At 43.0% G+C, this 25,689-nt stretch overlaps 1 protein-coding gene across 3 annotated transcripts in view; it reads right to left on the reverse strand.

Annotated features, from left to right (window-relative positions):
- rasgrf2a (Ras protein-specific guanine nucleotide-releasing factor 2a) overlaps positions 1-25,689 on the reverse strand; it is a 30,791-nt gene that overhangs the window by 3,082 nt on the left and 2,020 nt on the right. The window contains exons 2-23 of one of the 3 annotated variants that reach the window (XM_069700678.1): positions 15,641-15,747; positions 14,805-14,952; positions 14,410-14,502; positions 13,452-13,705; positions 13,051-13,130; positions 12,751-12,944; positions 11,605-11,714; positions 10,566-10,684; positions 10,289-10,452; positions 9,684-9,750; positions 9,457-9,593; positions 9,290-9,372; positions 7,888-8,136; positions 7,618-7,710; positions 6,968-7,512; positions 4,666-4,791; positions 4,415-4,504; positions 3,609-3,715; positions 2,193-2,305; positions 1,520-1,580; positions 1,083-1,186; positions 91-175 (exon numbers count right to left, since the gene is read on the reverse strand). In XM_069700678.1, coding sequence (XP_069556779.1) covers positions 91-175; positions 1,083-1,186; positions 1,520-1,580; positions 2,193-2,305; positions 3,609-3,715; positions 4,415-4,504; positions 4,666-4,791; positions 6,968-7,512; positions 7,618-7,710; positions 7,888-8,136; positions 9,290-9,372; positions 9,457-9,593; positions 9,684-9,750; positions 10,289-10,452; positions 10,566-10,684; positions 11,605-11,714; positions 12,751-12,944; positions 13,051-13,130; positions 13,452-13,705; positions 14,410-14,502; positions 14,805-14,952; positions 15,641-15,747 — 3,129 coding nt within the window. Of the gene's footprint in view, positions 1-90; positions 176-1,082; positions 1,425-1,519; positions 1,581-2,192; positions 2,306-3,608; positions 3,716-4,414; positions 4,505-4,665; positions 4,792-6,967; positions 7,513-7,617; positions 7,711-7,887; positions 8,137-9,289; positions 9,373-9,456; positions 9,594-9,683; positions 9,751-10,288; positions 10,453-10,565; positions 10,685-11,604; positions 11,715-12,750; positions 12,945-13,050; positions 13,131-13,451; positions 13,706-14,409; positions 14,503-14,804; positions 14,953-15,640; positions 15,748-25,689 lie in introns of all 3 variants that reach the window. The other 2 variants (XM_069700697.1, XM_069700688.1) reach the window with 2 other exon arrangements.

Here is a 25,689-nt window from a genome sequence, read left to right on the forward strand (position 1 = left end):
CCCCCGTTTACAGTAAAGTACCACCAGCCTCTCGAATAGCTCGCGTACACGCGTGCACCCGCGACACCTTAAACCAGTTTCGAGTCTTACGTCGTTGAAGTGCTGGCTGGTCTTCATGATGTACGGAGTCCTCTCTGATTTGTCCACCTTCATCCAGCCCTGACCGAGGAACTCCCTGCAGAACAGAACCAACATTTTCTATATCCAGTCGCTGACTTGATATTCAACATAAAACAACAAGTAGTTCCGACCCAGAGATCTGATTGGTCAACAGAACATTTGGACCGTGCTCAAATCACCATGAAGCGCACCCTGACTCATCGCCAGAAATATCACTCCACCATCTCAATGGGAATATATAATTAGAACTGAACTTCATATGACATGTTATATAATGTTGTTTTTACTTGTTGTAGGTCTATTAAATGTGACCCATTTGGTGAATTCGGGTCTGTTTTGGTCCTTTTCGGTCGCTCCGAGCACCACGGATAGTCACTTAAAATCCTAGCTATCTTCTTGGCTAGCTTGACCGGTTTGGTTTTTAGCACACGACACGGTGCTAAAATCTTAAAAATACACGAGTCCATGGATATCTTCTTTTCATCAGATATCTTAGTTACAATCAGACTGAGCTAGGTCAGCAGTTTAGCGTTTCTATGTGCTGTATTTATTCAGTTTGAGAAACCATTTCTTGAAAGCAATAAAACAAGACTAAAAGTCCTCTGTTGCTAGGGTCGTTGCTAAGGGGTCGGACCACTTCCTGGACCAGTAAACATGGCATACGTTACACTCGCTTCTACTGACGCGACTGATCCGTTTTCCAGTTGTTAGTCGTACCCACGTGGGTTGCCACGCGAACAAAACGTTTTGTATGTCGAGAGCGAATTGCTCCACAATATGAAAACATTTAGATTACGTATTTTATTTAGTCGGTAACTTGTTGTACGATCGCAATATAACACAAGAGGGCGTGCTTTAACGTCACTATTCATTACAATCGCGTTAGAGCACACCCTTTGGTGTAATACTGCCGAATTAAAAATGGAGAAAACTTGACGTGCAGTGTGTTTTGATGGACTCACTCGTAGGGGATGCTCCTGAACACGATGTGGTCCAGCAGGGTGATCTGCTCCGCCAGCTCCATCGCAGAGAGAGACTCGAAACACTCGGCTTTGGGACTCTCCGCCTTTAAAAACACACGCGCGCCAACACACTGGCGTGAGTCCAAAGTGGATTTTACCGCACTGAACTACAGGAAGCTCCGGAGAACCTACAGAAAACCACACAAACGTGTCCGGAGTCCAGCTGCTAAGAGAAGCGACTGAGTTCACCGCACTACAATAATAACTACAGCTGTTGGAGGGAGCTCTTTCTAACAACGACGTCATTCTTACCACGATGAAGTGGAGGAGCGGACAGCTGATCTGTTTCGTAATCAGGAGATACATTATTTCAACAACTGTTTTGAAAGGTTTCAAGCTTTTCGCTTTTATGATGCTGAAGGAGTTAAAGCACTGACCATCTGTAAAATGTCCTCGATCCTCAGCTGAGCGTCATCTTGTTCATCTTGAGAAAGGGCACTGCCGGGGGCAAAAGACACGATGAATACACTGATTATTTATATCTAATGCGTGTTCCTGTTCAACGCAGCCCAACGATGCTGCAGAAGGCAACAACCTTCATGAGGAAGTTTTCCACGTTGTTACGGTTTGGACTTCTTTTCTGCTTTGTTGTTTTCGGGTCAGTCTGGGTTTTGTGCTTCCTGTTTGATTTTGAAATGACTCACCTCTTGTGTCTTGTCTCGTTTCACTTCCTGTCCTTCGTACGATTGTTGGCCCCGCCCCCTGATTAGTTTCACCTGTCCCTCGTTGTCCTTCCCTCCCTGCTGTATTTAGTCTGTGTGCTCTCCCTCTTTGTCAGTTTGTTTCAGCTACCTGTCCGTTACTGCGTCTTTTGAAACCCATAGAACACAAACCACCTGAACTGTGGCGCCATGGCAACAGTGGTTCTCCAACATGACAACATGCCCACTCGCAGTTACCCTAAATCTGATGCAACGGACAAGGCTGTGATCTTTGGGCCCTCAGGCAGCACTGCTTTAAAGACAGCCATGATTCTGTGGTGGAAATCACTGCGTGGGCTCAGGAACACTCGGCTATAAGTGTGTACGTGTTTTGGTAGTCCATACCCACCTTAGTATGTTCGTTGTAGCTTTCCTCTCTTGTTGCAGCAGGTCAGGATCTCGCAGCACCTCCTCCAGGAGGCCGATCACTCCCATCTTCAGCTCGCTGTTCATCTCAAAGTCCTGATGGAAAAACACATTGACACACATTTATAGAGAGCTCACAGCTGGAGCTCAGAGGAGGCCGGTGCACGCTTGCAAAAACACAAATATATCTTGTCCTGTTAAAGTCAATAATGTACAAGTCTAGAATATACAAGTCAGAATATTTAAAGCAGTTTTTAGGCTGTAAATCAAAGTATGATTTGATCAAAATGGACGCGAATAGCCAGAAAATGAGACCAAAACTGGCACATCAGTGGAATTAAAGTCGAGGAGAGTAAAAATACAAAAACGGAGTGTTTTCTTTTGTAGGATGACAAAAATCTTCTTTTAAAAAAAAAAATCTGTGTTCTTGAAAGCTGTTTATCAAAAAAAAGCAAAAAAAAAAAAAAAAAAAACAGTTCACTTTTCAGGCTCCAACGTGCAACTACAAAAATAGCATCTTACATAATCTTAAATGAAAATGATCATCCTTTCAGGGTCCCCGGGGAGGTGGCTGACCTTTCTGAAGCTTCCTGGGCGGGAGAAGCGACACGCAGAGCAAAGAGCACCTCTATCATGGGGAAGGAGTGACCAAGAAGGAGGCGCAACGAAGACAGACACCAACACCAGACTCTGACTCCGGTGGTCCCGCAGAGTCGGCCGTTTAAAACTACAGAGCCAATCAGAAGGTAGGACATCGTCTCGAGGTGTGGGACGCCAGACAAAAATGCTGCGCAGACACCTTGTGGTCCTAACAAAGTGACTTGTGTTTGACTTCATTAAAGAATCTGTGGCTCTTTCTCTGGGCTTGTTGTCAACGACATCCCTCTACTGAGAGGAAAAAGTCCGGCAATAGAAGTTTCAAATCTGACAGGAATCAGATGGTTTTATCAGCAGTTTATCATCCCTGATGAACCTGACAGAGAAGTTTGTAAACTACTACTTTGTCAAATCCTTCCCGTGTCTGATAGTTAGTCTCCTTCCGGCTGCATGTAGTTCTCAGCGGGCGGGCGCGTCGGAAAGCCGAAAGGGAACAGCTCCTGTTTTAAATGCTTCATGAACCAAAAAAAAAAAATGGTCCAGTCTCTCGTTTTCATTTATTGAACTCAAACTGTGACCAAGGAGTTTTCCCGAGTGTTTTATTTTATCTTTCCGTCTCTTGCTTTATTTTCCTGCTGCTGTGCATCACGTGGTGTAACGCTGCCTTGTTACTGGTCGAGGGAGAGAGTAGGAGTGCTCGCTTTGATGCGGCTGACGTCCCGAATGAAAAAGGTGGCAGAAGAATGGTTGGCATTACGGAATGAGGCGGTGATGTGTGGGTTGATCAAAGTCGTGGACTCACCTGCGAGTGCTTGGAGACCCAGTGTCGCAGCACATTGAGAACTCTGTTGGTCGCAGCTCTGCGGATGATGAACTCTTTGTCGCAGGATTTCTCAGAATTACTAAAACCTAGGACAGAAACTATTTTCTTTTTAAGATTAATCCAAGAGACACATTTAATTCATAGTAATAATGGTAAAATAATTAGCGACTTAGTAGATATAAATAAGGATGTAAAATATGAAAATGTTTAAAGTTGACGAAATAAATTTAAAACGTGCAGCGGAAACAATAAAACTCCAGAGCAGCAGATGCTTCTGTACATGTGTATGTACTAATAAATACACTGTGACACTCAAACATTTCATTCTTACTGTTTAAAGTCCTGATAGAGTCTCAGACTAACCCGATTTTTTACAATTTGGACCTTCAAAACTGTCATCCAAAAGATTAAAAACTCAAATTCAGAGAGGAAGGAGCCAGAAGTGACCTAATATCTAACGAATACTGGAATTATTTTCATGGTTTTTATTATCGACTTTGTATTTCAGTGGAGTAGTTAATGCTTTTTGAATGGGAGTCGATCGGAGGGAAAGCCTGTTTTAGGCCGGCCCTCTACTGGCCCTCAGTGGTATTGCACGTTAAGGCTCTTCTGCAGTCTGAAGCGCCGATGTCTCGTATAAAAACTGCACTGTTTCCAGCTCTGATTGTCTCGACAGCAGATGATTTGATGCCGGTTAACGGTAATCTGACAGACAACGGAACCTCAGCTTCCTCCCTCCCCCCGGCTGCGAGTGTTTTGACCTTCGCGAGAGTGTCCGCTCTCACCCTGGGAGCTGCTGTGTCCGGCGGCGGCGGTGGCGATGGCGAACGCCGAAGCGGGCGACATCGTGCAGCGAGAGTTCTCCCCCGATGTGACTGCGAGGAAGCCCAGACATTAAACACAGCACGCTCTGTGTTGTGTGTGTGTGTGTGTGTGTGTGTGTGTGTGTGTGTGTGTGTGTGTGTGTGTGTGTGTGTGTGTGTGTGTGTGTGTGTGTGTGTGTAATATGTGTGTGTGTGTGCGCTGCTTTTTGCACCTCCCGACTGTCGGTAGCGGAGATGCCTCGGCGTCGACGGCGAGCGACACGGAGACATTTCGCCTGGCTCGCTGCTCGCCGGCGAGTCAGGAATAAACTTGTCCAGCGATACCGACTCCAGGACGGCTGTCAGGGGGGGGGGGGCAAAGGTCACACCTCAAATATGTGCGTCTTCAGTGATTTATGTGTGCACATTATGAGAAGCTGCTTTTCACACATTCAGTATCTCAAAAAAGAAAGCTGCAGTTAGCTCAGGGTGCAGAATTAGCCGGTGAATAGAGTAAAAAACAAAACAACAACAACTAATAAGTTCCCCAGTTAATTACTTCTATGAAAATTTTATGTGTTACAAGTTTGAAATGTTGTGTTTAAATATGCAAATGAGGCACCGTCTGATTAAATATGCACTAATTAGAACAGAAATCCAAATTTTGGCTCGTTTCATTTGGTTGTCATACGGGAGTCAAAGATTTTGAGTAATCTATTTTTAATCTCTATGAATCCAAAAATACTGAGAACAGCTCTAAAAAAAAAAAAAAAAAAAAAAACTATTTCCTCCAGGTTTCTATTAATAAAATGTTATATAAATCGGATTATGAATGATGCATGAGCAGACCCTTCTGTAAAAAGCTGCAGAATATAGATGGGGATAAAAGTGGAAAGTTTGTTGTGACTAAGAGGTGCTGAAGTGGAGTTCGAGAGGAAACTCAGACTGGATTTATAGAATACATGTTTAAAAAGCTTGACTTAAATAACGCGCTTTACATTTAATATCAAACATTTAATACTTTGCTAACTTTTCGTGCATTTAGGGGAAATCTGCAGATGCAAAAACATATTTATACTGATTATTGAGTCCTGATCTAAAACTTGTATTCTCTTTGATAAGCATCTCACCTTTACAAATGTTTGTAGAAAAGGTCTGATTTACAAGATCCATTTTTGTTTTTTATTTTACATAAAGGAGTTTAAACAACATTTGTTTGATTTATTCATTTATTTTCTATCAATTTTAGAATGAAGAATCGTTGCTACAAGATTTCTGTTATCTGAAATATTTAAAAAAAATGAGCCTCAATAATAAACATTTCTGAACTTTAACAGAATCAGAATACTTTGATATATCTGGGCCTTCCTATTATCCCTTGATTTTTTTCATACAAATTTCTGCATTTATGATTTATGTAATATTTTATATGTAGAAACGTGGAGAAAATATATATATATATATTTTTTTAATGGCCGTTTTAATTTTTTAATTTTTGTATTTATGGAGAGATTAAAAATAGATATCTAAAAACCTTTGACTCTGATATCACAACAAAATGAAACAAGAATTTTGAACCTGGCTTTGACCAAAGGTCTGCACACAAAAAGTAATTGTTTTAATATAAGTAATCAAGTGTGGAAGTTATTGGTTTCCCTTTTTTACTTTATTCATCTTTTAGTGCACAATCTTCAACTATTTTCAGGTTCACATTAAAATATGACAGCTGTTAAATGGACCATTAATAATCTTCTCACAGGTCACTCTCAGCCTCGGCGCTCATGTTTTGGTATATTTTCACTATAATGAGATATATTGTCTTAGTTCGAGAAAAGAGAGCAAAAGCTCAACGAATGCCATCCAACTTCTACAAACGTCGCCTTGTAGAAAGTTTTGAAAAAGTGCTATACAAATTAAGTTTCTTCTTCTTCTTCTTCTTATTATTATTATTATTATTCATATTTTAAAAAATTCTACAAAACTTCTGCCTGATAAAAGATAGTTAAAAGAAAGTTAAGATTTTTGAGCCTGCCTGTCAGACTGCATGTTGTCCATGAGTACGTTTGAACTTCTGGGTCATGCGCTTCTATTTCTGGTTCTGTCTGAGGGCTCTCCAACGTTTCAGCCCTCCAAACGTCCTCGTCGGAGGCTCTCTGGCGTTCGAGGCTCCGTTCGTCTCTTTTATTTCCTCGTCGTCAGATTCTCTGACCTCACCGCTGTTTCCGTAGCGAGCCGGCTGTCGGCGGAGCCAGATGGGTGATCTAAGAGCACCATTATTCCTCTGTTGGGTAACGGTGACCCATTTCTGTCTCTCACTCTGCTGGTGCCGGCGGAACGCTGTGAAAGATCATTTCAATCGCAATCGCGGAGGGAGAATTTAAATTTGCAAGTAGATGTTATTTAAACCTTCCTGTTTTGTAATTCCCTGACGGTGCGTGTGCAGGCCCTCCCCGGCGTGCGCCCACACGTGTGCTGCTGCTCATGTGCGACCGACAGCTGTGTGAATCCTGTGCTTCTGTGTCACGGCCTACTCACCCCGGCGGATGCTGCGCCTCAGCTTCCCACAGAAGGCGTCGATGCGCGGCAGCTCCCCGCCGACGTCCTCCGCCGGTGTAGCCGCCACCGCCACCGCCACCGCCGTCGCCGCCGCCGGGCTCAGCTCCGGGGAACTGGGGCCGCGGCTCAGGTTCAGCAGGGCTTTGCCGGAGACGGGCGGCGGCGAGGACACCCCGGAGGCCTGGGGGAGGCTCGGGGAGCGCGTGGCGGTGGGCGGAGGCGAGGAGAAGCCCGACGGCGGCCGGGTGGAGACGGGGGGAGGCGAGGGGATGGAGGGGCTGTGGATGGAGGTGGGGGAGTTGGCCGCGGAGGAGGACGGCGTGGTGGACAGGTCCAACGGCTCCACCTTGCCGCTGACGGGCGAGTTGAGGGAGAGCTTGCGGCAGTGGACCGGGGAGGAGGTGCGGGCGGGGATGGAGAGCGGAGGGGGGGAGGAGAACTTGCGACAGAGCCGCGGGGACTTGTTGTTCAACGGGTCGGTTGCCCAGGCGCCCTGGTTGGTGGCGAAGAAGAGCTCCAGAGACCTGAGAGGAAGGACACGAGGTCACGTGCAGCTCTGAACAGAAGCAGAAGGAATGAAATCACCACTGAGGGTTTTGTTTTTTCTTTTTTTTTTCTTTTTTTTTTACTTGGTCTGGTCCAGAGCCAGCTGAGTGATCTTCAGAGTGTAGTCGGGACAGAGGGACATGATGGACAGACGGTCACATGAATGCTGCTCGATCCTGGGGCGGTGACAGGAGCAGGAGGAGGAGGAGGAGGAGCGTGTGTGACAGATGAAAGATGAAAACAAGAGGTGAATGATGAGAACAGAATGAAGTGAAGGAAGCCGTGCGGGTTTTAATGTGAGGACGGACGGACAGACGCCACGACGACGCGGTTCGGGAGCAGACAACGCTTACCTCACGGGGATGGAGGTGAACGGCTTCTTGTAGATGTCGGCCAGCTTGTCGATGACGACGGCGGCGGTGGTGAAGATGCGGTAGGTGTGCAGGAAGGTGTTGAGGAAGTCGATGGAGAGGAAGCGCAGGTCGGTGAGGCGCTCCAGCAGACGCTCCACGCTGGCGTATCGGATCTGCGGGACTTTGCAGGAGTTGAGCGTTTTGCTGAAGCAAATGTCCACGTCGTCTTTGTGCAGCCGGGCGTCGGACCTGCGGGAGAACGTTACCGGAAGGTCAGATAAAAGGACGACGGTGGTGGTTTTCATACTTTAAAACTAACAGCTAAAAAAAAAAAAACATGATCAAAAAGTTCAGATTCTGTTGAACGCAGCGCAGTGATGCACACGGAGCAGCAGGAAGCAACAACCTTCATGAGGAAGTATTCCGAGTGTCGTCTCTCGATCAGCATCAGCACCTGAGTTCCACACGTTAACGTGACCGCTGGTACGTGAACGTTTGTGATTTCACCGCGGACCTGAAACTGGAGCAGAGAATCATCAGATTTTGGGGTCAAACTCTGGAAATGGTCAACAGAGATCCTTGAAATGCTTCAGAAAGTCTACGACAGACATAAGAGGTGGGTTTTCTTTGACGTTGGTGGTGGTTGTGTCACCATGAATTCGTCCCCCAGGGTCAGACTGTCAACACCGAGTTCTACTGAGACCTGCTGAGGTTCTGTTACAGTTTGGACTTCTTTTCTGCTTTGTTGTCTTCAGGTCAGTCTGGGTTTTGTGCTTCCTGTTTGATTTTGAAATGAGTCACCTCTTGTGTCTTGTCTTGTTTCACTTCCTGTCCTTTGTATGATTGTTGGCCCCCTGATTAGTTTCACCTGTCCCTCTTTGTCCTTCCCTCCATGCTGTATTTAGTCTGTGTGCTCTTCTTCTTCCCTCTTTGTCAGTTTGTTCCAGTTACCTGTCCATTAGTGCGTCTTTTAAAACCCAGAGAACACAAACCCACCTGAACTGTGGCTCCATGGCAACAGGGTTCGCCAACATGACAATATGCCTGCTCACAGTCAAGAAGAGGAATCAGTGGAAATCACTGCATGGGCTCAGGAACACTTGGTTTTAAGCAAGCGTGTTGAAGACTTTGTTCCCCAATATTTTGATGCAAAATCAGATGTTTCTCTGCTCCAGTTTCAGGTCCGCGGTGAAATCACAAATGTTCACGTACGCTGGTACGTTGACATGTGGAACTCAGGTGCTGATGTTGATCAAGAGACGACACTCGGAACACTTCCTCATGAAAGTTGTTGCTTCTTCCGTGTGCATCACTGAGCTGCGTTCAACAGGAACACACTCCGAACTTTTTAAAATCACACCTCCTATCTGTCTCTTCTCATGAACTTTTCCTCTTTTCTTACTTGATCATGTGCGGCACGGAAACTTTGGAGTTCTCCTCGAACACGCTGGTCATCAGGCCGTTGCATCGGATATTATCGATGCACTGAAACGGAAACAGCAAAACCATGAGCGCTACGTTTCAGGTTAGATCAGTTCGAGTCCATCGTTGTAACCTTTGACCTCTGACCTGGCTGATGTCGCTGGTCCAGGCGGCCTTCTCCTGGCGGGAAGGAGCCAGCAGGACAACGGAGAAGCTCTGACCGTCCGGAGGCTCGACCACCACCTTAAACTGCAGATGGTTGAAGCCTTGACCGGCTGCGTTATCTGCAAACAAACGACACCGAACATTGGCTCCGCCCCCGGCAACCGAACAACGACGGCACAAAGACGCGAAGATGGCGGAGAGATACTCACAGTCCTCGTCGCTGGCGTCGAGCTCCTCAATGAGAGTACACTCTATCAGAGACAACGTTCCTCCCTGCTGTTAACGGGCGACAAAAACAACTGTTTAAGTTGTTTTTCTTCTTACTCGATAATTATCCGTATATTTCACAAAAGACAGAAAAAAAATTAAGGAACAGAAGCGTCCTTGTTGTTTTCAGTGAAGATGCTCTATTTCTGCCACTTTATGGAGAAAATGTTGGTACGATGACTGAAGTTTGAGGCTTATTGTAAGCATAAGTCCTGTTTTTTTTTGTCAGGAAACAGCCGATTGTTGCTACTTTCTTGCCGCTCGTTAACCCTCAGTCCCTCCAGGAAATCACAATCATTAAATCTAACGAAAACGAACACGGCAATATCTGCAGGAGATTTCGGTTTTGCAAAATTTCTCTGTGATAAAACTTCCTCATAAGAAGTTTTGCAGAAAGGCTTTAGAGCACAAAACCAGCCTTTTCTAATAAAACAAACCAAATGTCAGCCGAATGGAAAACAGGAAAGCTGGAAGTGACGGGGTTTATGGGCTTTTCGGGACTTTGTTTCGATAACAAAATAAACAGCGGTGGACGGGTGAGGCTGACCTTCAGCAGGTGGAGCTTCCCTCCGGATGTTCGGGTACAGATGAGGAAGTGTTTGGTGAACAGGAAACACTGCCTCTCTCCTTCCTTCCTGAGGGTGAGCGAGCCCAGGCGGACCTTACTGAGCATGCCCCGTTCGCTGCTGGACGGCAGCTGGACGAGAGAGCCTGCCGGTGGGGGGAGAGAGAGAGAGAGAGAGAGAGAGAGAGTCGGAGGGGTGAGATGACGGAGAGGTGGTTTGGTAGTGAGGAAGAGGAGGACGAGGAAAGAAGGCGCTCACCTTGTCTGACGAAGGTCTGGCTCGTGTCCAAGAGGATGTCGCAGCCCTCCACGATCATCCGCTCGATGGCCAGATTCTTCCGGATGTTTTCCGTGTCGCTCACCTCGTCGTGCATCATCCTGACCACAATCATCTCAGAGTCAGTGTCTCCAACATGGTTTGTGGACTTTAAAAAGACCTTTTTTAATACCACATAAAACACAGTCTGTACAACTCTGAACTCTACTTTCATTGATCCACTATTTTTTTTCTTTTGTCATCTTATCTAATGATTTCTTACGTCTGTGACCACTGTACGTCTTGTAGTCTTGCTGAGACACTTTAATTTCCCTTTAGGATCAATAAAGTGTTTTTTGTTTTTTTTTAACTTATAAAAAACATCCTTACGACTTTAAACTAATTCAAAACACTCTGAGGTGAAAAACACGTGTCATAGATTAACAACAAATATTTCAGACTACATTCATATGGCTCAATGGACAATAAAACAAAAATACTTTATCAGTTATTAGTGACAGAAACCAAACAAATTCTACACGTCTTCCTTTATCTGTTGCCCTCCTCCAACACCAGTTTTTTTTTTAATCAGAACCGGGTCCGTCAACAGTTCTGTTCCACATCACATTGATCCAGATGTTCAACATCGCTCTTCACCCCTCGTTCCTCCATCATCCGTATCTACACTCTAAAACCGAGTCTCCATGAGGTCTAAATGCCAAAGATTCCTCACATATATCTGTTCCTTCTTGTGCATACAAATCATATAAAATAATAAAATCATTCTTTCATTGGAGTCTCTGCTAACCGAAATATAGTTAGATCATTTACATAGAGAAGTGAGTGAAAGATTTCAGGTCGACACACAAAATTAAATTAGTTTAGGGGCTCCGGAAATGTCTTTCAGAATCGCCGCTGTGTGTTCAGAAACATCAAGGAAACCTGCACAAATAGCAACTTTTGCCAGGAGACTAGTATTTAACCATGTAAACCTCATAAACATTTTTAACCATGTGAACAGACTCATCCATCAGTCACTCACTTGGACAGCTCCTCCAGTTTGGACTTGGCGAACTCCAGACTCTTGCGCTCCACGTGCTCGTGAGGTGTGTGAGCCAGCAGCTCGTGGAGCGTGATGATGTAGCGCGGAATCTGAAATATCATTGTTGTAATTAATGAATCCATTACATGTTCGGGGTTTCCCACAGTTCGTGCAGAGACTCATGTAGTTTTAGAGGGCAAGAGTGTCACCCAAGTTCTTTTTCTGTAGCTTTCATTTACAGACGTCTCATAGGTAGACTATTGGTAGATGCTACAGTTTACCATGTTCCCTGAATGCGTCACATGCTGGCTATCAGTACAAATCCAGTGTTTCCCCTACGATTGGGATTTGTAGACATCTTTTAAGCCTGTCTTGAGTCAATATCTGCAGATCCGATTTATGCCAACGTTACAACTTCCTCAGACGACTCCGCGATGTTCACGTCTGAGAAGTCAGAGACTGAAGCTCATAAAAACAAAAACAACAAAAGTTACAGGAAATAAATGAGTTCTGAATTTGGTGTTTCGATCCAACTGTGGGAAGTTTAGTGAGTGAAAAAAAATATAATTTCAAAGACATTAATCATATGATGATAAGATCCAATCTTATCTGATCGTTTTTGTTTTGTTTAATATTGCTCATAACATTTTCATTGATTCAATGAAATGAACATTGGTCTGAATGCTTATTTACTCGCACGTTTGTTATGTCGAATGTTGTATTTTTCGTGCCTCGTTTTGTTTGTTTATCTTTTTTGTGTGGAAATGTTGAGATTTGGGAAATGAGATTTATGTATGTATATTCCTCACGTTGGCATAATGTAATTAATAAAATATAATTATTTTTTAAAAATATATTAATCAGATTAAAACAAAAAGTAAAGCAATTTCTTTGCAAGTCAGTTGATTTAATATATTTTTATACATAAAAAAAAAAGTTTAATACAGAGAACAGTAAATCTTTGAAGTTCAACCACTTTAACAAAATATATTAAAAAAAATTGTATCTTGTATCATACGGCTAAATCTGGGACTTGTTTTGTTTTGACTTGACAATAATATGCATCTTTTACACCAGATATATGTACGATAACGGTCCCAGCAGCTCCAGCATATCACTGTCAGACATATAAAAAGTGTTCTCTACCTGGAACATGGGATACGTGAGGAACGTCTCCAACATCCGGCCCTCACAAGCGGCGTTGGACTCGTACTGTTTGAGCAGCTTGTCGAAGTCTCGGTTCTGCTTGCAGTTCGCCAGAACCTGCAGACTGTACTGGTGGTTGCGCACAAACTCCTGGTAAATGTTCAGCATGGGCAGCAGGATGTCGAACAGGTCGGCTGGGAGGGGGAAAAAAGAACGAAGAAGTCTTGTACGAGCTTGAAGCATCACAGTAACGTAGACAACAGCGAAGCGTCTGTGAGTAAAGAGCGCCGCGATACTCACCTAGAACCAGAGTGGGCCAGTTGGCGATCCGGGCGTTGAGTCCTTGGTGGAAGATCTCGTGTAGAAACATGATGGTTTCACTAAAGAGAGAGAGAGAGAGAACTGGTCTTATTCACAAACTTTACTGAATACAAGACATCAAGCAAACATCAAGCAAATAAAATCGTGAACAACCACATTAAAACCAAACAAGCAAACAAACAAAAAAGAAACAAACAAAGAAATAAAGAAAGACAGAAAAAAGAAAGAAAAATAGGAAGAAAGAAAAAAAGGAATAAAAAATAAAAAATAAAAAAATGAAAGAAAAGAAAGAAAAAAAATAAAGAAGAAAGTAAAAAAAAAAATTAAAAAAAAGAATTTCCTCATGTTTGATATCGGCTGAAGCTAAAACATTTACGCACCTGTTGAGGAAGATGGTGCTGACGTCGTCGTGGCTGATGGGAGGTTTCTTGGAGCTGGCGGCCATGCGGAGCGGCCGGAGGAAGCAGTTCACCAGGATGGAGAGCTGGTGGACGTACTCCGTCTCCGCCTCCACCATGTTGAACACGATCTGGTTCCTCTTCCTCATGCTCTCGGCGTGAGGCGAGCTGATGTAGTCCTGCACGATGATCTTCCACTTCCTCCGGCAGAGCCAGCCGCGCATGAAGCTCTGCACCTGCACGGACACACCGGGGCGTCGTCATTTCTTAAAAGTTTTCAATTGTAGCTACAAATTACACAGATGTTCCCCAAATGCCGACAGCAGTAACACAACTCATGTTTGGCCAAACTGGTTTGAAAAATGGCAAATAAAGCGTTAAAATATAAGATTTAATGAATCAAATCCAGTGTTTCCTTTCGATCGGGACCTGCTGCGTCTCCTGAAAGAAACACATGTCCAAGTAAAAACCCTGTAAATGGCTGGACCCTGTGTGAAACTGGCTTTTATCTTTTATTTTGAAAAGTCGCTCAGTGACAGACTCTTTTATAGCTACGCCCCCTCTGTTGCGGTACAGCTGAAACGGTACAGCTGAAAATATTGTATTTATGTTATATTTAACCTAATTTATGTGCACTGTTTGTTTCCAGCTCGGTGAGAGAGTCTCCGCTGTGTTTCTGTCCTCTGATCTCTGTGCGTCCCACTGAGGGGGGCGGAGCTTAAACCCTGCTGCACTGCCACAGGCGGCTCGATCGTGTTGACAGCGTCGTTTTCAGACAGATTAAAAACTATACAATAAAATCGAAACTTGGGAAACCCTTCACGTTGTTCGAACCTTCAACGATCTACTCAGAAACCGGTAAAGAGCTACCGGTGGCTGGCGCGCTGCCACGTGTCAGAGACCCCTCCTCTACACGTTATCACGCGATTTCATCATTTACCTTCTTGATCTTTTTAATATCGGGGTCCTCCTCCTCCTCCTGGTTGCTCTGGCAAGGCCGCATCCTCTCCTTGGTTTTGTTGAGCACTACAATCTGCCACGACAACAGGCTCCGTGTGAGTTTGCAGGCACGGAAGAGGATCAAATATTCATCACAGCACTTTAGAGGTTCAGAGAAAAACGAATATCTCGTTGCACGACGAGGAGGAAGGAGGTCTGGGAACCACCGGGGCCCCCCGCCGCGCTTTCATTTAAGAGAAGTGTTTTCGCATCACGCCAGCAGCATTTGCATGCTTTGATCTGCATGTGCTCCATCTGAGGCGCACATGCGTGCGTGCGGCGGTATGTGCATTTATGTATGCATGCGCACGCAGATGTGGCTGCGCTCGTGCACACCTCAGTTTTGAGCCTCTCGATCTCCGTGTCCTGGTCCTCCAGCTGAGTGCGAAGCTGATTGGCTGCGATCTTCTCGGTCTCCATGATCTGCACCAGGTGGATGTACTTCTGCATCAGGATCTCCCGCTCGATGATGATGTCAGAGTAGCTGAGTGGGGTTAAAGGGAAGAAGGGGGGAGGGGGGGGAGAGATGATTTAACAGGCGCAGAGGGCTTCGTGCGAGCGTCGACGCGAGTCGACGCGTTCGCACCTGCAGAAACGCGTTCGCTAAACCGAGACGGGTGGTTTCAGGGGAGGGGTGCGTCGGGTTTTTCTGTCCGAGTTTTACAGATAAAAATAGCAGAGACGGCCGCAGAGAGGCAGAGCGGAGAGGAATAGAGGTCGAGTGGCGAGATCAAGTCTGTGATGTAACCAGTGTAGCAATACAACACCAGAGTGACCCAAATGTGAACCGCTGCGAGCAGAACATCCACATACACACACACACACGCACACGCACACACACACACACACACACACACACACACACACACACACACACACACACACACACACACACACACACACACACACACACACGTTAAACAAATGTGGAATAACACAGCGGTTGTGTCGAATGTGCAGCAGCATAAAGAAAAAGCAGCAAACAGTCTGAAGCATCTGAATTCACGAGGAGATTTAAGGACACTGCATGACGAAGATAAAATTAATGAATGAAAAAAAAAATGTTTACGAATCAGACTCGGCCAAGAAATTCATTTCTAAATGATACACAGGAGTAGAGGTGTGCCGTAGTACTGGTATAATATTTATATTTATGAACTGATCAACGTTACCTGGCCTGCTGGATGCTCTCCACCCACTCGTTGCGGTCCGACTCTTCTTCCGTCCGCAGCTCCAGAGGTTTCTGTCCGTCGTGGCCAAAAATGATCAGGAAGTAGTGCTGAGGGAGAGAAAGCGGCCACAAAACGATCAAAACGCTCGTTAGAAGCGTGTCGCGGTTGGATAAACATGTTGACGTGAGGTCGGAAAGGAAACGCGAGCGACGATTTTTTTTTTTTTTTTTTTTTAACAGGGTGGAGGCTGCTAAATTTCAGTTCTTCTGTACTCAACTGATGCCCAAATCGCGACTGAAATGTTACATTTGCATGAAATATAATGAAGAAAAAAAAGTCATTATTTCACTCCCAGCAGTTTGTGAGTTTTATTTACTCATTCGCTGAGTTTTTTTTTTAAGTTTTTTGTTTTTAAACTGCTTAAACAACAAACTGATCAGAGTATTTTCTTCTTAAAAGGGAACAAAATGACTGAATCCTCCACTGGGCTGCGGCCGAGCAGCGACGGGGGGGGCCGCGAGGCTTCTTACTGTTGGCATGGTAACGAAGGGCTCCCTCTCCCACATTTTAATACATCAATCGTAGTTTTACAAATGTCAACATCTGGCTTTTTTTGGGTTTTTTTTCTCCAACTTGTCATTTTTGAGCCGAAGCGCTTGAAACGTTGAGTTTCATGCACGTTTGCCTTCGTTAGCAGCTGTAGGAAAAAAGCAACACGTTGACTGAAGCGATTGTTGACGAGCGGTAAGGAAATAAATACCGCTCAGGAAACAAGTCCAATTAATGGCAGATAGAAAAATACCGCAGGGAGAATATTACAGTTTGATAAATGGGAACTAAAGTTTCAATTAACTGCATGATATTCTAGGACTCGGCTCCATCCTTTGACTTTCCATGTCTGGAATAGACTTTAAATAATTCCATGATATTCCAAAAGTTCCAGGAACCCTGTGTTCAATATACAGTGATTTATTGTGCGTGTGCGTGTGCGTGTGTGTGTGTGTGTGTGTGTATAATTTCATTGACATGAATTGAGCTCTGGCCATCTGCACAAATCCTCAACAGAGTCATGAAAACATAATCCTGACCCATTAGTTGTGTAATATTACTTCTTCTAGCTTCTCGATTTATTGCTTCGTATAGTTCAGGATGTTAATACCCCCCTCGCTTTGGGAAACTCTCTGTATGCTTGGTAGTTCAGAAGCAGACAAACGAAAATAATTGCTAGCTGCAGCCCGGCGGACCGTCTAGACTCGGCTGCATGTCCAGACCTCTCGTTCCCACGCCGAGCTTTTTAACAGAATAATATATCCAAGGATATTTTCTTTCCACGTTTCGGCCCTCAAGACAAACTCGGAGCAATTAAGTCAGCCGCCGCTGCACGTACGTGAACACTCGAAACGAAACCCGTGCTGTGATTTGCCGCGATATAAATAAATTAAAAAGGTAGAATAGCCTTCGCATTTCTAAAATAACCAAAATGATCTGCCTTCTTTTACTTTTTAATTCATGCATCCCAAACAAAAAACAAAAGGAATGAGTCGTGGGTCAGAAATTACGTAATATCTGGCTGAACTGTAATCTGGGTCACCGAAGACAACAGAGAGGAAAGTAAGATTTCTAAATTTATGTCTGCTAGACAGACGACAGATTCCAGCATCCAGATATCAAAAGGTATAAGTCTGGGCTGACGCTGCTGATTACAAGCCGTCACTTCTAACTAACCATTCAAATATTGTAACATGACAGTAAGACAGAAACAGATGTCTGCGTCACAAACCTCACACATGTCGGTCAATAAAAGATTAAAGTTGCAGCAGTGCAGACGGGACAAAGCAACTATTTCCACCAACTTTATCAATTTTCCTCCTTTCACAGGGAGGAAAAGGTTTAAACGCAGTAACCGAGTCGATACTGCTGTTTTATCTTGTTTTTTTTAGGACCCAGAAGTGACCATATTTGGACGAGCGGGGGCGCTCCGCCACTATGGGACACTATGCCCCGCCCACCTAGAGCGGAAACCAAAACACGCCATTTTGAGGCCTAATATATTATTAATGATGGATTATTTTCAGATAAACTGCCAGCAAAACTAATAAGAAGGAATGACTTCATCTAATGACACCATAATGACTTGTGGGAAACATTTGTTGACTTTGTATTTAATGAGAGAAGTTGAATGGGAGTCTATGGAGCCGGAGGCTTTTGGTAACCGACCCCTAGTGGCCTTCGGTGGTATTGCATTTTCAGGCACTTCCGCATCGGCTACGTCCAACTAATAATGACCCAGAATGGAAGAGACCCAATACAACTTTTTATTTTACGCAAAATTACAGTTCTGTTGTTATATTATTCTTTCATACCTATAACAAACTAAACTCCTGTATTGTTTTAAAGAAAAGAAAGATGCTGTAATATTCAGGCTCAACGGGGATCGAGAATCATACATCCTCAACATGTATTCTCTATATGTGCCTCCCTACTCGAGGGTCACTGGGACATTTTTATCACGGTATACATCATTTAGAAAAAGTACAACTGCGCACATGTTAATCTTCTGAACATGCGAACGTTTGATTTCCATGAGTTTATGCATGCATGAATTCATAACGCCTTTAAATCACAGTGACAATATCATGTCTTCAACCAATTTCCAGTTTCATGTTTTATTAACAGATTTAAAAGTGCACCGACTGAACCACGACAGCTGCACGACTGAGAATGAACCCGCCATCAAGAATTCAACCCTCAACCCCGGAGTGTCGTCCTCGATCCGAACTTCCGGCTAAACTCTAACAAACAGCTATAACATCCGTAACAAGACACAACAAAAGTCTGTAGAGTATTTGGTTTCTGAATGAGCCAAAGTTGCATTCTATAAAAAAAAAAATAAAAAAAAAAATTAAATCCATGTTAAGAAAAATAAAGTTATATCACACAGTAGGGTCCAAATCATGAGTTTGCATGCAGTTCAGATGGGGAGAGTGTAAGCCAGGTTGTTTTCTGTTGCTACCAAATACAAGATTTGTCTGAAATTAAGATCAAAGATTTCTAAAATGATGCACCATTAAACCAAATATATAACATCTCATACAAATTCACTGTTGTCAAATGCCCCTGTAAGATATGAAGTCTAATGCCAATGGACAAAAAGCACCAAAAAAAGACTTTCTACATAATAAAACAGAAAGTAAAAGAGCAAAACGGACAGATGTCCTTGAAATACAATTACAGCTGCAAAAAGCAACAGAAGATTTGTCGGAAACTATTTTGATAATCAAATAATCTGTTTCTGGGGAAAATCATTTTATAATTTTTTTGTACTTGCATGAAATATTTGGGGATTTTTGACTGTCAGTCAGACAAAACAAGACCTCTAAAAGTGCCACCTTGGGATGCGGTAAATTATAAAAAATAATCTTAGGATGTACTTTATCAACCCCACAAGAACAATATTTGCATTGTTACAGCAGCAGCAGGATATAATTGAAGGTAGGTATGTAACACAGTTATAAAGAATACTGACGTCAATGTTTGTACACGAGGCGTATTATTAGTAAATTCAAGCAAAGGATACAAATAATGGATGAAATAAACTGGGTTAAAAAAAGAAAATTATATAAGATTTGCACATTTTTTAATAATAAAAACAAAAGGGAGGTGCAGCCCAGTAAATAACTTTAATCGTGAATAGAAAAGTTATGTAAATAATATCTAAATGTAGTGTTTTTGTAGATTTTGCGACGGATGAAGCAAATAAAAAGTGAGCTCCATATTTATGCTTGTTCATTTTTACATTATGTGACTCCACACACACACAGAGAGAGAGAGAGAGAGAGAGAGAGAGAGAGAGAGAGATGCCCTGTGTAGTAATGATGTAACCATAAGCGGGTGAGAGACACTTGCTAGCTAGCCTGTGCCGGACCAGAGAGGCTTAAGGGCTTGTTTGTGTGTGTGTGTGTGTGTGTGTGTGTGTGTGTGTGTGTGTGTGTGTGTGTGTGTGTGTGTGTGTGTGTGTGTGTGTGTGTGTGTGCGTGTGCGTGTGTTTGGGGAGGGGTTTACATAACCATCAAGGCTTGTACAGCTCCTTGCATTGCTAATGCGGCTTCCCCGGCCACAAGCCCACTTTAAGCCCGAGGATAACAATGAGAGAGACGGACAGACAGGCAGACAGACAAACAGACAGGCAAGCAGACAGACAGACAGACAGACAGGCAGACAGGGAGGCAGACAGACAGACAGCTTTAAGCTTCCTCGCCCTGCACCCGGCCGGCATCACCACGTCCAGTCACCCGAATCACTTTAGCAGTCCGCCGTGCACCAAATATGAGCGCTCCTGCTCGCAGCCGGCTCACAGCGTCAGTCACAACACAACCTGAACGCTGCTGCATCTGTTTTACAAATACTTAATCTGTTTTTCATTATATGAAACCAACGATTATTTTCATTAATGAATAACCATCTTTATCTATAATATGACAATAAATGATGAAAAATTGCACTAGTGCACCAAAGGTGTATGAATCCAAGTCTTCATTTGTGAACGGTTTATAAAGATTTACGCGTTCAGTAGGAAACAATGAGCTTCTGCTGAGTAAACAGGTTTTATGGATGTCAGAAAGCATCGAGAAACTAACACTTGGTTGGTTCTGGTCTTCTTGTGGCATTTGTTGACAGTAATTAAAACGCAGCTTTACCCTAAAAGGTCACAGACACAGGTGCCCTTTAGGACAAGGCTGACATTTAGTTCAATGCAAGTCCACCTCAGATGACCAGAAACAGATAGAGACGGCGGCTGTGTGTCGTATCCAACCACTCTATAACCATCCGAATATTATTTCATGCAAAGCATAACATTTTTTTTTTTTTTTAAAAAGGGCACAAAAATTATTTTGTTAAAAACAAAAGATTTCAACATTTTATAATTATCTGTACACATCATTTAGTGATTCAGGCCAGGACATGTTTCTAGTAAAGTTCTCATCCTGTAAAGTTTATATTATGTTCAGGACTTGGAGATCTCCTGCCGCTTGACTGAGCTTTGATACGTAGTTTTACTTTTCTCAGATAAAGGTTTAATGTGCGGCACAGTCCATGTTGCATCGGTCATGTGCTTTAAAGTGCAGTACCACTGATGGCCACTGGGGGCTGAGTCAAAAAAAAAAAAAAAAAAAAAAAAAACTCCGTCTCCAATCGACTCTATTCAAAAAATATCAACTTCTCCCCTGAAATACAAAGTCAGTAAATGTTTTCCACAAGTTATCATGGTGTCATTTGATAAGTTCAGTGTTCTGGTGGTCTTTCTGGAAATAACTTCAGCATTCATTAGATATTAGGCCTCAAAAAGCGGCGTGGTGGGGCTGAGGGTGGGGGACAAAAGACGACTGGCTGATATGGCTTCAAACCAGCCGTGTTCCAGTATCCATACTAACATACTATTTGGTAGAAGATGTAGTATGTCCCAATACATAGCATGTTAAATGTAGTATGCCAAAAGAACCAGGATGTTCCACTTGCGGGACATAGCCGCAGAGAGAGTTGGTGACGCTGGGTTGGTGCATCTGTTTGATTGGCAGGCCTGTGGTGCAGTCAGGTTGTCGGTATACTCCGCTCCACCGCCGGCTCCTCCCCATCTGATCTAAATATGGTCACTTCTCGCTCCAAAAAACAAAAACAAGATGGCAACGACCAAAATGGCAGACTGGAGGTTTCAAAACAGCAGCTCACAAACCAATGACTTTTTCTAAAAACGGTTTCGACAAGAGCGGGCGCCCCGTCTGGAATGAAACCGGACGAGACAAGAGATTGTTTACTTTTAAAACTTTTTAGCCAAAACCATGACGTTTTCCTCACCAAAGTGCATTTCTTGGCATCAACCAAACCACAAAGGATTTTAGAACACAAGCAACCAAATATCCTGCAGAAGTTCATATTTTTCAACCAATGACGAACTGAAATCACTGTGAATGCTTTAATGTTTGTACTAATCTCCAAGTAACTTGATCTGCAGCTCCACGAAATCGAAATCACAGACAAGAAGGTACGCAGACGCACTCTCAGTACAGTAAAAGGTAGGCTACAAATAGCGCAGGCACCAGCGGTGTGTAGTGGAGCCCGTGTGAGAGGTGCTTTTGTGTTGACTTGGTATTCAGACAGTGACTGCAGGCAAAAGGACCAGCAAGGATGCTATTCTTAGTCAAGCACAGCAGCATCCCGGAGCAGCGCCACATGTTTGGTACAAACTCACAAACACAGACAGTATCACGAGCTCGGAGCAAAAAAACGCAGAATAAAAACGGACGATTTTCACAAACGTTTTAACGCGAATTAACAAAATGAGTTAGTTTTATAAAAAAAAAAAAAAATCAAACAAATCAAACATTAAACCCTCCCGTCTAATTTTTCTATCTCTGCGTTCCTGCCATATCTTACTTGCTGTACATAAGCCACTTCAACTATCAACCCTCATCACCACGGAAACACATCACTCAGGTGGTCCATGGGTAAGTAGCCTATACTGGGCAGCAACATTAGCATAAAGCCACAGTGGGCAGGAGAGAAGAAAAGAAAAAGTTAATTGACCTGCAGCTCGTTCTACTCCGGCAGAAACACTTTTACTGATTCAATACTTTCAAATTGACAGCAGATCGGGTGACTGAGGGTGACATGAAAAGGAGTCGCTCACCGTAATGAACTCACAGGTGTGCACGGCATTTTTGCCTCTTTCAGCGCATTGTTTTGGTTTTACATCCCACAACTTTTACTGTTTTGGTTCAGTCTCAAGGCTCTCATTGACCTTCAGCAGCGAGTAGTTTTAATAATAAAATTGCAGACTCTGTATTCAACTCTAAATGACGGACAAATTCCAGAGACGAGCTGGTGAACTCAGCAGCTAATAAACCAGATGTTTTTTTAAGGAGGTGGTGGAGACCAAAAATGGAGCGAAAACACTAAAATTATGATAATATCCCTCCTGTGTCTGCAAAAATTCAACTGTTTGCAGTTGCCATACCAACTTTATTATGTGACATTATGTCAATGCAGTGTTTACGACTCATTCTGCTGACACCGAATGGCCATTCAAATAAATTATTGCAGGTTTTAAAGTGACGTCTGACAATCAAATGCCGTAATTTAACTTCCAATTTACAAAAAAACCGCTGAAGTCATCGGTATATTAAGGAGAACTGGGTCGTATTGAAAATATGAATAATATATGAGACTATTGTTCCTTTTTTATAATTTTTTTTTACTAACACCTGGTTGTAATGCACTACTCCCGCCAGAAGGTGGCGGAAATGCACCTAAAAGCCGTTTGCCAGCTGTGGTTAAACAACATAAGGAGAACAGCAACAACTCTCCACGGGAACCTTTGAATTGTTCCGGTTTCACTTCATTGATAACAGTCTTGGTGACTGTAGATCTCAGGAATTATTTTGGATAGATTCAAATCAATTTTCACAGATCATCATTTGTAAATAATAAGAAGGAAAACGGTGATTTGCGAGCAGTTTATTCCTCGGGAGCTACGCAACGACCGGATTTGCACGACGCACGTAAACACACAAGAACGATTGGAAACCAATCCTTCAATTGGCTACCTCAGCTTTCAGCCTGGCTTAAACGTTTCCAGTTCATTAGGCCGGAATCACAGCAGTGAATTTTGTTCTGACTCACTGTTGTTCACATGAATTTGGACTAATCCAGTTAAAGGGGATGTTACAAACACGGTGTTCCCAGGGCAAACAGCAGTCTAGCTGGGGGCCTGTTGAATTTTTTTTTTTTTTAAATCATGGCTTCTGTAAATGCATATGGTTTTTATGGTATTTCCGCTTGGAGATTAGTTACGTTACTTATTTAATGAGTCCACTCCGACGTCTAAGACACCAAAAGTACAACTGCAGCAGCGAAACATCTGTCAGACAATGTAACATTTCTTAATTAATATAATAATACAGGGCCAACACAGTGTTAGTTTCCTCTGTCCAGTTCTGCAGACAACACCGGACACAGAAAAGATTCGTCTCCTAAAACCCAACTGACTTTTTTTTTCTTTTTTTTTTCTAAATCAGCCAAACAAGGACTCGTAAGATCAACATGAAATTGACCATCTCGTCTTTTTCCAGACAAGCCACTATTGCTGAAAACGGGAAGTAAAGAGCAATGGCATCCCAGAAAGTGTTCATTAAATCATCTGTTGACCTGCCATCCTTGTGTGAAATGTCTGACCTAAAAGTATATTTAGATAAATGAAAGTGGGACCAATTCTTTGCCTTGTATACTTCTTTTCTTTTTTTTTTTTTGCCCTGCCTTGGGGGTTGTTAGAGCTGCATGCTCCTCATTAAGAAGCCTTCAGGCGCTACTCAGGGCGGAGAAATGTCCACCGACTTTTAATCATTTAGCCGTTTGTCCATTCATAGATAATCGTGCTAAAAAGACGCCACAACTGATCATCCATCAAAGGTAATAATGTAAAAGATAAAGCTAAATGTCGTTAAGATTTGGACTGACTTTACGGTTCACTTAAAAAAAATTTTTTGGGGGTGGGTGGGTGTTATCATATCGAAAAAAAATTGAATTTACCAAAAAGTATCAGGTCTCTTAGGAAGTTATGGGTAATTATTGGGCGAGTTCGTTGCAATACAGCAATTTACGTAGCTTTCTTGCATGCTAACATTTTTATAGAAGCCATAATAACCCGCTATGCCATTATTATTTTGGATAAAGAGAACGACGTCGTACATATTAGCTTAACTTAAGACGCAACTGAACTGCCGGCTTTCCATCCAGAACATGTTTATATCTGGTAGACGCAGAGAGAGTTGGTGACGCTAATGCTCCGCCCACAAAAGGAAGAAGAAGAAGAAGAAGAAGAAGAAGCGTTCCAAACCGCATCCTTTTCCGTTTTCCTGCAAATGTCATGCAACGAAAATATGAGCAAGAGGGTCAAAGTTCGAGTCAGCATTTTTTATGATGAAGCAAATATGTCTCATTTGCATCCATACAACAGTACGTTCTATTTAATAGGGGCGGGACGTGAATTTCAAATATTCTAAAATTTTAAACGATTAGTATGTACGACTTTTGTTCTTCCTTATGTACCGTTTTTTTTTTTTTTTACCGGCGCCTGGTTGTAATACGTTACTCCTGTCAGAATAGTACTTTTGCTCGAATTGCCCATGCATACTTTTTAACCGTAGCTGCAGTACGTATTAAAAGTAAAAATAATTAGTATGTGATTTGGAGCGCGCAGCAGATTTCGATAAGCAAAAATTGCCGGCTAATTTCTGTGTTTAATTTTCAGTCAGACTGAAAACAAACGTTTAAAATGAGGTTTTGGGAACGTCTTCCTGACGTGCAACTCCTCGTTTCCCCAAATCTCTACAACCGAGTTACAAAGTGCCAAGATAACAACTTTGTTTGGAGTTTGATTGCCTCGTTTCCCTTAAAAATACAATCATTTCGGGAGTCTTTGCGCCGATTCTGGCACGTTTGAGAGCAGCGGGTGAGCAGATCAGTTGTTTTCCCTCACTGTGAACGAACTCTTAACTTGCCGCCTCTTTTAGCTTCTATAAAAAGAGCATGCGAGTCGCAGGTAGAAAGCGACGGATTACCTGTGAACCGACGACAAGATTAACCGATATAATCCAGCAAAAAAAAAAAAAAAAAGTCAAATAAACGGCAACTGCAGCAAAAAAAAAAAAAAACGTTTAAGAAAAAAAAAAAAAAAAAGTTTATAAAGTAATAAACTGTATTATGCCAGCTGCTGCTGATGGGATGAAGCATCTTCACACCTTGCAGCAGCAAAAAAAACAAAAAAAAAAAACAAACAAGAATATGGGTCATTTAAAATGAGCTTTCAGATCAAATACTAAGAACTCTGTTTACAATTATTTTGCTGATAATGTGAAGCTCTTTGTGTCTGGCTCATTATTCTCTACAAAGGATGTATTGTTGTCCATACTTTACAGAGTCTGGCATATGACAGCTGTCGTATGTGTAAGCACTGCCGGAGCTCACGGCAACAAAGCTCCGTCACTTTCTCTTTC

The sequence above is a fragment of the Brachyistius frenatus genome, unplaced genomic scaffold, assembly GCF_029030835.1.
Source record: "Brachyistius frenatus isolate BFR_SWC_R1_liver_20210118 unplaced genomic scaffold, ASM2903083v1 Contig_3, whole genome shotgun sequence".
Classification (NCBI taxonomy): domain Eukaryota; kingdom Metazoa; phylum Chordata; class Actinopteri; family Embiotocidae; genus Brachyistius; species Brachyistius frenatus.